The following is a 15,064-nucleotide window of genomic DNA, read 5'->3' on the forward strand; positions in this document are numbered from 1 at the left end:
CCCCAGATCGAGGGAGATTATCAGTGGTCTTGTATGTCTTCCATTTCCTAATAATTGCTCCCACAGTTGATTTCTTCAAACCAAGCTGCTTACCTATTGTAGATTCAGTCTTCCCAGCCTGGTGCAGGTCTACAATTTTGTTTCTGTTGTCCTTTGACAGCTCTTTGGCCTTGGCCATAGTGGAGTTTGGAGTGTGACTGTTTGAGGTTGTGGACAGGTGTCTTTTATACTGATAACAAGTTCAAACAGGTGCCATTAATACAAGTAACGAGTGGAGGACAGAGGAGCCTATTAAAGAAGAAGTTACAGGTCTGTGAGAGCCAGAAATCTTGCTTGTTTGTAGGTAACCAAATACTTATTTTCCACCATAATTTGCAAATAAATTCATAAAAAATCCTACAATGTGATTTTCTGGATTTTTTTTCTCATTTTGTCTGTCATAGTTGAAGTGTACCTATGATGACAATTACATGCCTCTCTCAACTTGTTAAGTGGGAGAACTTGCACAATTGGTGGCTGACTTATTGCTTTTTTGCTCCACTGTATATGGGGCAGCAGCCTCTAAGGTGCAGGGTGGGTTGCATAACTGGGTGGAAGCCGCCTACTGATGGATGTTTAACAGCCTGATGGCCTTGAGATAGAAGCTGTTTTCCAGTCTCTTGGTCCCAGTTTTGATGCACCTGTACTGACCTCGCCTTCTGGATGATAGCGGGGTGAACAGGCAGTGGCTCGGGTCCTTAATGATATTTTTGGCCTTCCTGTGACATTGGGTGGTGTAGGTGTCCTGGAGGGCAGGTAGTTTTCCCCCGGTGATGCGTTGGGCAGACCTCACCACCCTCTGGAGAGCCTTGTGGTTGCAGGCGGTGCTGTTGCTGTACCAGGCGGTGATGCAGCCCGACAGGATGCTCTCAATTGTGCATCTGTAAAGGTTTCTGAAGGTCTTAGGGACCAATCCGAATTTCTTCAGCCTCCTAAGGTTGAAGAGGCGCTGTTGGGACTTCTTCATCACGCTGTTTGTGTGGGTGGACCATTTCAGTTTGTCAGTGATGACACCGAGGAACTTGAAGCTTTCCACCTTCTCCACTGCAGCCCGTCGCCTGTGGATGGGGTCGTGTTCCCTCTGCTGTTTCCTGAAGTTCACGATCAGCTCCTTTGTTTTGTTTTTTGTTGTCGTTGAGGGAGAGGTTATTTTCCTGCCACCACTCTCCCAGGGCCCTCACCTCCTCCCTGTAGGCTGTCTCATCGTTGTTGGTTATCAAGCCTACTACTGTTGTGTCATCTGCAAACTTGATGATTGAGTTGGAGGCGTCCGTGGCCACGTAGTCGTGGGTGAACAGGGAGTACGGGAGGGGGCTGAGCACGCACCCTTGTTGGGTTCCAGTGTTGTTTCCAACCTTCACCGCCTGGGGGTGGCCCATGAGGAAGTCCAGGACCCAGTTGCACAGGGCGGGGTTCAGACCCTGGGCCTCGAGCTTGATAGATGAAGAGGGTGATGGAGGGTACTATGGTGTTGAATGCTGAGCTATAGTCAATGTACAGCATTCTTACATAGGTATTCCTCTTGTCCAGATGGGATAGTGCAGTGTGCAGTGCGATGGCAATTGCATCGTCTGTGGATCTTTTGGGGCGGTAAGCAAACTGGAGTGGGTCTAGTGTATCAGGTAGGGTGGAGGTGATATGATCCTTGACTAGTCTCTCAAAGAACTTCATGATGACAGAAGTGAGTGCTACGGGGCGATAGTCATTTAGTTCAATTATCTTTGCTTTGTTCCTTTACCCAAGAATGGTGGCCATCTTGATTCATGTGGGCACAGCAGACTGGGATAGGGAGAGATTGAATATGTCCGTAAACACTCCAGCAAGCTGGTCTGCACATGCTCTGAGGACGCGGCCGGGGATGCTGCCTGGGCCGGCAGCCCTGTGAGGGTTAACACGCTTAAATGTTCTACTGACCTCGGCCGTGGTGAAGGTGAGCCCACAGTCCTTGGTAGCGGCCGTGTCCATGGCACTGTGGTAATAGTCAAAGCCGTGTTTAGCGGGGGAAGAAGGTGTTTAGCTTGTCCGGAAGCAAGACGTCAGTGTCCACGACATAACTGGTTTTCCCTTTGTAGTCCGTGATTGTCTGTAGACCCTGCTTCATACGTCTCCTGTCTGATTGTCTGTAGACCCTGCTACATACGTCTCCTGTCTGATTGTCTGATTGTCTGTAGACCCTGCTACATACGTCTCCTGTCTGATTGTCTGTAGACCCTGCTACATACGTCTCCTGTCTGATTGTCTGGAGACCCTGCTACATACGTCTCCTGTCTGATTGTCTGATTGTCTGTAGACCCTGCTACATACGTCTCCTGTCTGATTGTCTGATTGTCTGGAGACCCTGCTACATACGTCTCCTGTCTGATTGTCTGGAGACCCTGCTACATACGTCTCCTGTCTGATTGTCTGGAGACCCTGCTACATACGTCTCCTGTCTGATTGTCTGATTGTCTGTAGACCCTGCTACATACGTCTCCTATCTGATTGTCTGATTGTCTGGAGACCCTGCTACATACGTCTCCTGTCTGATTGTCTGATTGTCTGGAGACCCTGCTACATACGTCTCCTGTCTGATCCGTTGAATTGCGACTCCACTTTGTCTCTGTACTGACGTTTTGTCTGTTGGATCGTCTTACGGAGGGAATAACTGCACTGTTTGTATTCAGCCATTTTCCCAGTCACGTTGCCATGGTTAAATGTGTTGGTTTGTGCTTTCTGGTTTCAGTGGATACTGACATATATCCATGGTTTCAGTGGATACTGACATATATCCATGGTTTCAGTGGATGCTGACATATATCCATGGTTTCAGTGGATGCTGACATATATCCATGGTTTCAGTGGATGCTGACATATATCCATGGTTTCAGTGGATACTGACCATATATCCATGGTTTCAGTGGATACTGACATATATCCATGGTTTCAGTGGATACTGACATATATCCATAGTTTCTGGTTTCAGTGGATACTGACATATATCCATGGTTTATGGTTTCAGTGGATACTGACATATATCCATGGTTTCAGTGGATACTGACATATATCCATGGTTTCAGTGGATGCTGACATATATCCATGGTTTCAGTGGATACTGACATATATCCATGGTTTCAGTGGATACTGACATATATCCATGGTTTCAGTGGATACTGACATATATCCATGGTTTCAGTGGATACTGACATATATCCATGGTTTCAGTGGATACTGACATATATCCATGGTTTCAGTGGATGCTGACATATATCCATGGTTTCAGTGGATACTGACATATATCCATGGTTTCAGTGGATACTGACATATATCCATGGTTTCAGTGGATACTGACATATATCCATGGTTTCTGGTTACAGTAGATACTGACATATATCCATGGTTTCAGTGGATACTGACATATATCCATGGTTTCAGTGGATGCTGACATATATCCATGGTTTATGGTTTCAGTGGATACTGACATATATCCATGGTTTCAGTGGATACTGACATATATCCATGGTTTCAGTGGATGCTGACATATATCCATGGTTTCAGTGGATGCTGACATATATCCATGGTTTCAGTGGATACTGACCATATATCCATGGTTTCAGTGGATACTGACATATATCCATGGTTTCAGTGGATACTGACATATATCCATAGTTTCTGGTTTCAGTGGATACTGACATATATCCATGGTTTATGGTTTCAGTGGATACTGACATATATCCATGGTTTCAGTGGATACTGACATATATCCATGGTTTCAGTGGATGCTGACATATATCCATGGTTTCAGTGGATACTGACATATATCCATGGTTTCAGTGGATACTGACATATATCCATGGTTTCAGTGGATACTGACATATATCCATGGTTTCAGTGGATACTGACATATATCCATGGTTTCAGTGGATACTGACATATATCCATGGTTTCAGTGGATGCTGACATATATCCATGGTTTCAGTGGATACTGACATATATCCATGGTTTCAGTGGATACTGACATATATCCATGGTTTCAGTGGATACTGACATATATCCATGGTTTCTGGTTACAGTAGATACTGACATATATCCATGGTTTCAGTGGATACTGACATATATCCATGGTTTCAGTGGATGCTGACATATATCCATGGTTTATGGTTTCAGTGGATACTGACATATATCCATGGTTTCAGTGGATACTGACATATATCCATGGTTTCAGTGGATGCTGACATATATCCATGGTTTCAGTGGATACTGACATATATCCATGGTTTCAGTGGATACTGACATATATCCATAGTTTCTGGTTTCAGTGGATACTGACATATATCCATGGTTTATGGTTTCAGTGGATACTGACATATATCCATGGTTTCAGTGGATACTGACATATATCCATGGTTTCAGTGGATGCTGACATATATCCATGGTTTCAGTGGATACTGACATATATCCATGGTTTCAGTGGATACTGACATATATCCATGGTTTCAGTGGATACTGACATATATCCATGGTTTCTGGTTACAGTAGATACTGACATATATCCATGGTTTCAGTGGATACTGACATATATCCATGGTTTCAGTGGATGCTGACATATATCCATGGTTTATGGTTTCAGTGGATACTGACATATATCCATGGTTTCAGTGGATACTGACATATATCCATGGTTTCAGTGGATGCTGACATATATCCATGGTTTCAGTGGATACTGACATATATCCATGGTTTCAGTGGATACTGACATATATCCATGGTTTCAGTGGATACTGACATATATCCATGGTTTCAGTGGATGCTGACATATATCCATGGTTTCAGTGGATACTGACATATATCCATGGTTTCAGTGGATACTGACATATATCCATGGTTTCAGTGGATACTGACATATATCCATGGTTTCAGTGGATACTGACATATATCCATGGTTTCAGTGGATACTGACATATATCCATGGTTTCTGGTTACAGTAGATACTGACATATATCCATGGTTTCAGTGGATACTGACATATATCCATGGTTTCAGTGGATACTGACATATATCCATGGTTTCAGTGGATACTGACATATATCCATGGTTTCAGTGGATACTGACATATATCCATGGTTTCAGTGGATACTGACATATATCCATGGTTTCAGTGGATACTGACATATATCCATGGTTTCAGTGGATACTGACATATATCCATGGTTTCAGTGGATACTGACATATATCCATGGTTTCAGTGGATACTGACATATATCCATGGTTTCAGTGGATACTGACATATATGGTTTCAGTGGATACTGACATATATCCATGGTTTCAGTGGATACTGACATATATCCATGGTTTCAGTGGATACTGACCATATATCCATGGTTTCAGTGGATACTGACATATATCCATGGTTTCAGTGGATACTGACATATATCCATGGTTTCAGTGGATACTGACATATATCCATGGTTTCTGGTTTCAGTGGATACTGACATATATCCATGGTTTCAGTGGATACTGACATATATCCATGGTTTCTGGTTTCAGTGGATACTGACATATATCCATGGTTTCAGTGGATACTGACATATATCCATGGTTTCAGTGGATACTGACATATATCCATGGTTTCAGTGGATACTGACATATATCCATGGTTTCAGTGGATACTGACATATATCCATGGTTTCAGTGGATACTGACATATATCCATGGTTTCAGTGGATACTGACATATATCCATGGTTTCAGTGGATACTGACATATATCCATGGTTTCAGTAGATACTGACATATATCCATGGTTTCAGTGGATGCTGACATATATCCATGGTTTCAGTGGATACTGACATATATCCATGGTTTCTGGTTTCAGTGGATACTGACATATATCCATGGTTTCAGTGGATGCTGACATATATCCATGGTTTCAGTGGATGCTGACATATATCCATGGTTTCTGTGGATACTGACATATATCCATGGTTTCAGTGGATACTGACATATATCCATGGTTTCTGGTTTCAGTGGATGCTGACATATATCCATGGTTTCAGTGGATACTGACATATATCCATGGTTTCAGTGGATGCTGACATATATCCATGGTTTCAGTGGATACTGACATATATCCATGGTTTCAGTGGATGCTGACATATATCCATGGTTTCAGTGGATGCTGACATATATCCATGGTTTCAGTGGATGCTGACATATATCCATGGTTTCAGTGGATGCTGACATATATCCATGGTTTCAGTGGATACTGACCATATATCCATGGTTTCAGTGGATGCTGACCATATATCCATGGTTTCAGTGGATGCTGACATATATCCATGGTTTCTGGTTTCAGTGGATACTGACATATATCCATGGTTTCTGGTTTCAGTGGATACTGACATATATCCATGGTTTCAGTGGATACTGACATATATCCATGGTTTCAGTGGATACTGACATATATCCATGGTTTCTGGTTTCAGTGGATACTGACATATATCCATGGTTTCAGTGGATACTGACATATATCCATGGTTTCAGTAGATGCTGACATATATCCATGGTTTCAGTGGATACTGACATATATCCATGGTTTCAGTGGATGCTGACATATATCCATGGTTTCAGTGGATACTGACCATATATCCATGGTTTCAGTGGATACTGACATATATCCATGGTTTCAGTGGATACTGACATATATCCATGGTTTCAGTGGATACTGACATATATCCATGGTTTCAGTGGATGCTGATATATATCCATGGTTTCAGTGGATACTGACATATATCCAGGGTTTCTGGTTTGGGTGGATACTGGGTGGCTATGCAGCTATTCACACGAACATATTTAGTAGTTTTTGCATCAGTGCTTTTGTATATGTGTTTTATTATTGGTTGATGTGACCCATCATTATTTTTCTTGGGAAAACGGGAAGGAGCCTGGTCGGGAAGTGCCGGTATTATACCCAAACGCACAGACGCACTGCAGGATTTAATTAGTGCTTTTCCAGGGCAGATTTGGGGTCAGATCTGTTTAGGCATTAGTTCTGGGACAAGGTTACTCATCACACGTTTCCAGGTCACCAAACAACCTCTGCTGCACATGCAGCTAAACATTGAACTTCCAACTACCAACACCCTCCAGTTCAGCTGTTCTATATCTGCCAGGCCTCTTCCCAAAGACCTGGAGATGCTCTTGTCTTTAACTAGATGGAGGTCTGACTGAGCAGCGACAGACTAACACGGACAGACTAACACAGACAGATTAACACAGACAGACTAACACAGACAGACTAACACAGACAGACTAACACAGGTAGACTAACACAGACAGATTAACACAGACAGACAGTCATCAATGACCTGGAGATGCTCCTGTCTTTAACTAGATGGAGGTCTGACTGAGCAGCGACAGACTAACACAGACAGACTAACACAGACAGACTAACACAGACAGACTAACACAGACAGACAGTCATCAATGACCTGGAGATGCTCCTGTCTTTAACTAGATGGAGGTCTGACTGAGCAGCGACAGACTAACACAGACAGACTAACACAGACAGATTAACACGGACAGACTAACACGGACAGACTAACACGGACAGACTAACACGGACAGACTAACACGGACAGACTAACACGGACAGACTAACACGGACAGACTAACACAGACAGACTAACACAGACAGACTAACACGGACAGACTAACACGGACAGACTAACACAGACAGACTAACACAGACAGACTAACACAGACAGACTAACACAGACAGACTAACACAGACAGACTAACACGGACAGACTAACACAGACAGATTAACACAGACAGACAGTCATCAATGACCTGGAGATGCTCCTGTCTTTAACTAGATGGAGGTCTGACTGAGCAGCGACAGACTAACACAGACAGACTAACACAGACAGATTAACACGGACAGACTAACACGGACAGACTAACACAGACAGACTAACACGGACAGACTAACACAGACAGACTAACACGGACAGACTAACACGGACAGACTAACACGGACAGACTAACACGGACAGACTAACACGGACAGACTAACACGGACAGACTAACACGGACAGACTAACACAGACAGACTAACACGGACAGACTAACACGGACAGACTAACACGGACAGACTAACACGGACAGACTAACACAGACAGACTAACACAGACAGACTAACACAGACAGACAGTCATCAAAGACAGTGTAGTGTATAGTTAATATCTGATATCAAACTGACATCAGTTAATTAATAGATAAAAAATAAAGTTTGGCTCCAATACTGGTGTATATGTAGATTGTGTGTGTGTGTGTGTGTGTGTGTGTGTGTGTGTGTGTGTGTGTGTGTGTGTGTGTGTGTGTGTGTGTGTGTGTGTGTGTGTGTGTGTGTGTGTGTGTGTGTGAAGGCTGTTTTGAACTGCTGAATCCCCAGCCATCTCCTTCTTGCCTTAACACAGAGTAAAAAAATAAACATCAAATAGGGCAAGCCGACCAGCTCTCTCGTCATTAATCCCAGCTGTACCTATCTAAGTGTTGTAACCGTGGCATCATAGCCCCAGATACATTACTCTTCCTGTTGTTGACTTTATTTAATCTGTTTTAATGTCTCACTGGCTTTTGTGGGTCATGTAATTCTCATCTGTCCAATCCTAGGTTGTAAGTCAGACTTGTTTAAGTCAAGCCTTATAAACTTTATGTTAGCCTAATAACACAAGCGCACACACAACACATCGTACACACACGCGCGCGCACACACACACACCACATCATACACACACACACACACACACACACACACACACACACACACACACACACACACACACACACACACACACACAACACATCATACACACACACACACACATACACACACAACACATCATACACACACAACACATCATACACACACACACACAACACACACACACACACACACACACATAAACACACGCAGCCTAAGATGTCTGGTTCTGTGAGCTACAGATCTCTAGTTTGAATTGAGCTAATGCAGTGTAGTGTAGCGGTCTAGAAGGTCGTTAAGGAAAAACCATGAATAATTTACTGTCCCTGTTCAATATGCAGCTGCTCTGTGTCTCTACTGTTCAATATGCAGCTGCTCTGTGTCTCTACTGTTCAATATGCAGCTGCTCTGTGTCTCTACTGTTCAATATGCAGCTGCTCTATGTCTCTACTGTCCCTGTTCAATATGCAGCTGCTCTATGTCTCTACTGTTCAATATGCAGTTGCTCTATATCTCTACTGTTCAATATGCAGCTGTTCTATGTCTCTACTGTTCAATATGCAGCTGCTCTATGTCTCTACTGTTCAATATGCAGCTGCTCTATGTCTCTACTGTTCAATATGCAGCTGCTCTATGTCTCTACTGTTCAATATGCAGCTGCTCTATGTCTCTACTGTTCCTGTTCAATATGCAGATGTTCTATGTCTCTACTGTTCAATATGCAAATGTTCTATGTCTACTGTTCAAAATGCAGCTGCTATATGTCTCTACTGTTCAATATGCAGCTGCTCTATGTCTCTACTGTTCAATATGCAGCTGCTCTTTGTCTCTACTGTTCAATATGCAGCTGCTCTGTCTCTCTACTGTTCAATATGCAGCTGCTCTGTCTCTCTACTGTTCAATATGCAGCTGCTCTATGTCTCTACTGTTCAATATGCAGCTGCTCTATGTCTCTACTGTTCAATGTGCAGCTGCTCTGTCTCTCATGTTCAATATGCAGCTGCTCTATGTCTCTACTGTTCAATATGCAGATGCTCTATGTCTCTACTGTTCAATATGCAGCTGCTCTATGTCTCTACTGTTCAATATGCAGCTGCTCTGTCTCTACTGTTCAATATGCAGATGCTTTATGTCTCTACTGTTCAATATGCAGCTGCTCTATGTCTCTACTGTCCCTGTTCAATATGCAGCTGCTCTATGTCTCTACTGTTCAATATGCAGCTGCTCTATGTCTCTACTGTTCAATATGCAGATGTTTTATGGCTCTATTGTTCAATATGCAGCTGCTCTATGTCTCTACTGTTCAATATGCAGCTGCTCTATGTCTCTACTGTTCAATATGCAGCTGCTCTATATCTCTACTGTTCAATATGCAGCTGCTCTGTCTCTACTGTTCAATATGCAGCTGCTCTATGTCTCTACTGTTCAATATGCAGCTGCTCTATGTCTCTACTGTTCAATATGCAGATGTTTTATGGCTCTATTGTTCAATATAGAGCTGCTCTATATCTCTACTGTTCAATATGCAGCTGCTCTGTCTCTACTGTTCAATATGCAGCTGCTCTATGTCTCTACTGTTCAATATAGAGCTGCTCTATATCTCTACTGTTCAATATGCAGCTGCTCTGTCTCTACTGTTCAATATGCAGCTGCACTATGTCTCTATTTTAAGCCTTATTTCTGTTGGAAGGTAAAACATTTTGTTTTTCACCGCGTGCATCTGAAATGGTTCCCTATGCCCTATATGAGTTCACTACTTTGAGACGGGGGGCCACAGGGCTCTGGTTAGATGTGGTACACTACAGGGATAGGGTGCTATTTGGGATATTTTACTGCAGCTCTCTCTGGCACCGTATTACTGTCCAGTGTATGGGGATGTTTCAACGCAATGTTTGAATAAACGCAACAATATGAAACGTTCCCTCTCCTCTCTGTCTGACAGGTGAAATCAGTGAAGACTGGTTCAGTGTTCTGGGCCATAGGCTGCTGCCTCTCATACTTCTACATGGTGAGTGGACACACACACACACACATACTCACAAGCTCACACACACACACACACACACACACACACACACACACACACACACACACACACACATATACACACAAGCACATACTCACAAGCTCACACACACACACACACACACACAAACACACACACGACGCGCTGCCTGAATGTTGTTTTCAGTACAGTGACAGTCTTCAGGTGCAGTGAACACAAAGCCAGTTAATGTTGTTGTGTATTTCCCTCCACAATGCTGTCTGTAAGGGACAGTGAGGGGACAGTGAGCTGTGGTACGGACAGGGACAGTGAGCTGTGGTACGGACAGGGACAGTGGACAGGGACAGTGAGCTGTGGTACGGACAGGGACAGTGGACAGGGACAGTGGACAGGGACAGTGGACAGGGACAGTGGACAGTGAGACGATACTGTTAGCAACACAGCTGCACTGTTCTTATGCTGGAAGTGTGTAGGTCACCTCTCACTAGTGGTGTGTGTGTGTGTGTGTGTGTGTGTGTGTGTGTGTGTGTGTGTGTGTGTGTGTGTGTGTGTGTGTGTGTGTGTGTGTGTGTGTGTGTGTGTGTGTGTGTGTGTGTGTGTGTGTTCCAGGTGTCTGCTTGGGGAGGCTACGTCTTCATCATCAACCTGATTCCTCTCCATGTGTTTGTCCTGCTGCTAATGCAGCGATACAGCAGACGAGTCTACATCGGTGAGTCCACACACACACTGAGTCAGGAGGAGAGGGGAGGTGGGAGGGGGCGAGGGGGGGTGGAGGAGGAGAGGTGGAGGGGTGAGGGAGGAGGAGAGGTGGAGGGGAGAGGGATGAGGGAGGAGAGGGGAGGGGGAGAGGGGGAGGAGGAGGAGAGGGGGAGGTGGGGGGGGGGCGGGGGGGTGGAGGAGGAGGAGAGGTAGAGGGGTGAGGGAGGAGAGGGGAGGGGGAGAGGGGGAGGTGGGGGGTGGAGGAGGAGAGGTAGAGGGGTGAGGGAGGAGAGGGGAGAGGGGGAGGAGGAGGGAGAGGGGGAGGTGGGGGGGGCGAGGGGGGGTGGAGGAGAGGGGGAGGTGGGGGGAGAGGGGGAGGAGGGGAGGAGAGGGGGAGGTGTAGGAGCGGAGAGGTGGGGGGTGAGGGGGAGGGAGAGGGGTGAGGGAGGAGAGGGGAGGGGGAGAGGGGGAGGAGGAGGAGAGGGGAGGTGGGGGGGCGAGGGGGGGGTGGAGGAGGAGAGGTGGAGGGGAGAGGGGTGAGGGAGGAGAGGGGAGGGGGAGAGGAGGAGGAGAGGGGAGGTGGGAGGCGGGGGGGGGGTGGAGGAGGAGAGGTGGAGGGGAGAGGGGTGAGGGAGGAGGAGGGGGGTGGAGGAGGAGCGTCTGCTAAATGACTTAAATGTAAATGTAAATGAGGAGAGGTGGAGGGGAGAGGGGTGAGGGAGGAGAGGGGAGGAGGGGGAGGAGAGGGGGAGGTGGGGGGGCGGGGGGGTGGAGGAGAGGAGAGGGGGAGGTGGGGGGAGAGGGGGAGGTGCAGGAGAGGGGGGAGGAGGGGAGGAGAGGGGGAGGTGGAGGAGAGGAGAGGGGGAGATAGGGGGGGAGGGGGGAGGAGAGGAGAGGGGGAGGTGGAGGAGAGAGATGGAGAAGAATAGAACAGTGGAAGAAGAGAGGAGACAGTTGGAGGGCTGGAACAGGAAGCAGAGCTAATTGAGTTTTTATATTAGCTCCTGAATAATCTCCCCTTCCAGAGGAGGAACACACACACACACACACACACACATCTCTGATGGATGCCTGGTCTCACGGCTGTCCCACAGTGTTCCCTCAGGGTTCTTGTCAACGGTAGTGTATATAGAATAGGGTTTCTGTTGGGACACACCCTGTCCTGCTCTGCCCCGTACGGCAACTTGGACTAACCTAGTAGGATTACAGGTAACTAGGTTAAGGGTTTGGGTTGTTCCAGAAAGCAGTAGCAGCTGTAGAAGCCTTCGAGGGCATTGTAATTGAAAAGGTGCCCTTTGGTCTGACTGGTACAGTTGAAGTCGTAAGTTTCTGTACATTTTAGCCAAATACATTTCAACTCAGTTTAATCCGAGTAAAAAATGTTCTGTTTTAGGTCAGTTAGGATCATCGCTTTATTTTAAGAATGTGAAATGTCAGAATAATAGTAGAGAGAATGATTTATTTCAGTTTTTATTTCTTTCATCACATTCCCAGTGGGTCAGAAGTTTACATACACTCAATTAGTATTTGGTAGCATTGCCTTTAAATTGTTTAACTCCAATACCTTGACTTTTTTGTCCTTAAGCCATTTTGTCACAACTTTGGAAGTATGCTTGGGGTCATTGTCCATTTGGAAGACCCATTTGCGACCAAGCTTTAACTTCCTGACTGAAGTCTTGAGATGTTGCTTCGATATATCCACATAATTTTCAATACTAATGATGCCATCTATTTTGTAAAATGCACCAGTCCCTCCTGCAGCAAAGCACCCCCACAACATGATGCTGCCACCCCCGTGCGTCACTGTTGGGATGGTGTTCTTCGGCTTGCAAGCCTCCCCCTTTTCCCTCCAAACATAACGATGGTCATTATGGCCAAACAGTTCTATTTTTGTTTCATCAGACCAGAGGACATTTCTCCAAAAAGTACAATCTGTGTCCCCATGTGCAGATGCAAACCGTAGTCTGGCTATTTTATGGCGGTTTTGGAACAGTGGCTTCTTCCTTGCTGAGCGGCCTTTCAGGTTATATTGATATAGGACTCGTTTAACTGTGGATATAGTTACTTTTGTACCTGTTTCCTCCAGCATCTTCACAAGGTCCTTTGCTCTTGTTCTGGGATTGATTTGCGCTTTTCACACAAAGTACGTTCATCTCTAGGAGACAGAACGCGTCTCCTTCCTGAGCGGTATGACGGCTGTGTGGTCCCATGATGTTTCTACTATTGTTTGTACAGATGAACGTGGTTCCTTCAGTCGTTTGGAAATTGCTCCCAAGGATGAAACAGACTCGTGGAGGTCTACACATTTTTTCTGTTGTCTTGGTTGATTTATTTTGATTTCCCCCCCTCAGAGGCACTGAGTTTGAAGGTAGGCCTTGAAATACATCCACAGGTACACCTCCAATTGACTCAAATTATGTCAATTCGCCTATCAGAAGCTTCTAAAACCATGACATCTTTTTCTGGAATTTTCCAAGCTGTTTAAAGGCAAAGTCAACTTCGTGTATATAAACTTCTGACCCACTGGAATTGTGATACAGTGAATTATAAGTGAAATAATCTGTCTGTAAACAATTGTTGGAAAAATGACTTGTGTCATGCACAAAGTAGATGTCCTAACCGACTTTCCAAAACTATAGTTTGTTAACAAGACATTTGTGGAGTGTTTGAAAAACAAGTTTTAATGACTCCAACCTCAGTGTATGTAAACTTCCAACTTTACTTCCAACTGTGTGTTATGTCGTCCTGAGACACGGGACACTCTGTCTCTGTCCTTAATGGTCTCTGTCCTTAATGGTCTCTGTCTGTCTCTGTCCTTAATGGTCTCTGTCTGTCTCTGTCCTAAATGGTCTCTGTCTGTCTCTGTCCTTAATGGTCTCTGTCTGTCTCTGTCCTTAATGGTCTCTGTCTGTCTCTGTCCTAAATGGTCTCTGTCTGTCTCTGTCCTAAATGGTCTCTGTCTGTCTCTGTCCTTAATGGTCTCTGTCTGTCTCTGTCCTAAATGGTCTCTGTCTGTCTCTGTCCTAAATGGTCTCTGTCTGTCTCTGTCCTAAATGGTCTCTGTCTGTCTCTGTCCTTAATGGTCTCTGTCTGTCTCTGTCCTAAATGGTCTCTGTCTGTCTCTGTCCTAAATGGTCTCTGTCTGTCTCTGTCCTAAATGGTCTCTGTCTGTCTCTGTCCTTAATGGTCTCTGTCTGTCTCTGTCCTAAATGGTCTCTGTCTGTCTCTGTCCTAAATGGTCTCTGTCTGTCTCTGTCCTAAATGGTCTCTGTCTGTCTCTGTCCTAAATGGTCTCTGTCTGTCTCTGTCCTAAATGGTCTCTGTCTGTCTCTGTCCTAAATGGTCTCTGTCTGTCTCTGTCCTTAATGGTCTCTGTCTGTCTCTGTCCTAAATGGTCTCTGTCTGTCTCTGTCCTAAATGGTCTCTGTCTGTCTCTGTCCTTAATGGTCTCTGTCCTAAATGGTCTCTGTCCTAAATGGTCTCTGTCTGTCTCTGTCCTTAATGGTCTCTGTCCTAAATGGTCTCTGTCCTAAATGGTCTCTGTCTGTCTCTGTCCTTAATGGTCTCTGTCTGTCTCTGT

At 45.0% G+C, this 15,064-nt stretch overlaps 1 protein-coding gene across 1 annotated transcript in view; it reads left to right on the forward strand.

The window, feature by feature from the left end:
• stt3b (STT3 oligosaccharyltransferase complex catalytic subunit B) overlaps positions 1-15,064 on the forward strand; it is a 101,199-nt gene that overhangs the window by 45,734 nt on the left and 40,401 nt on the right. Inside the window, exons 4-5 of the mRNA XM_064946893.1 lie at positions 10,723-10,788; positions 11,395-11,494. Of these exons, the coding sequence (XP_064802965.1) occupies positions 10,723-10,788; positions 11,395-11,494 (166 nt within the window). The remainder of the gene's footprint in view (positions 1-10,722; positions 10,789-11,394; positions 11,495-15,064) is intronic.

This window comes from Oncorhynchus masou, chromosome 29 (assembly GCF_036934945.1).
Source record: "Oncorhynchus masou masou isolate Uvic2021 chromosome 29, UVic_Omas_1.1, whole genome shotgun sequence".
NCBI lineage: Eukaryota > Metazoa > Chordata > Actinopteri > Salmoniformes > Salmonidae > Oncorhynchus > Oncorhynchus masou.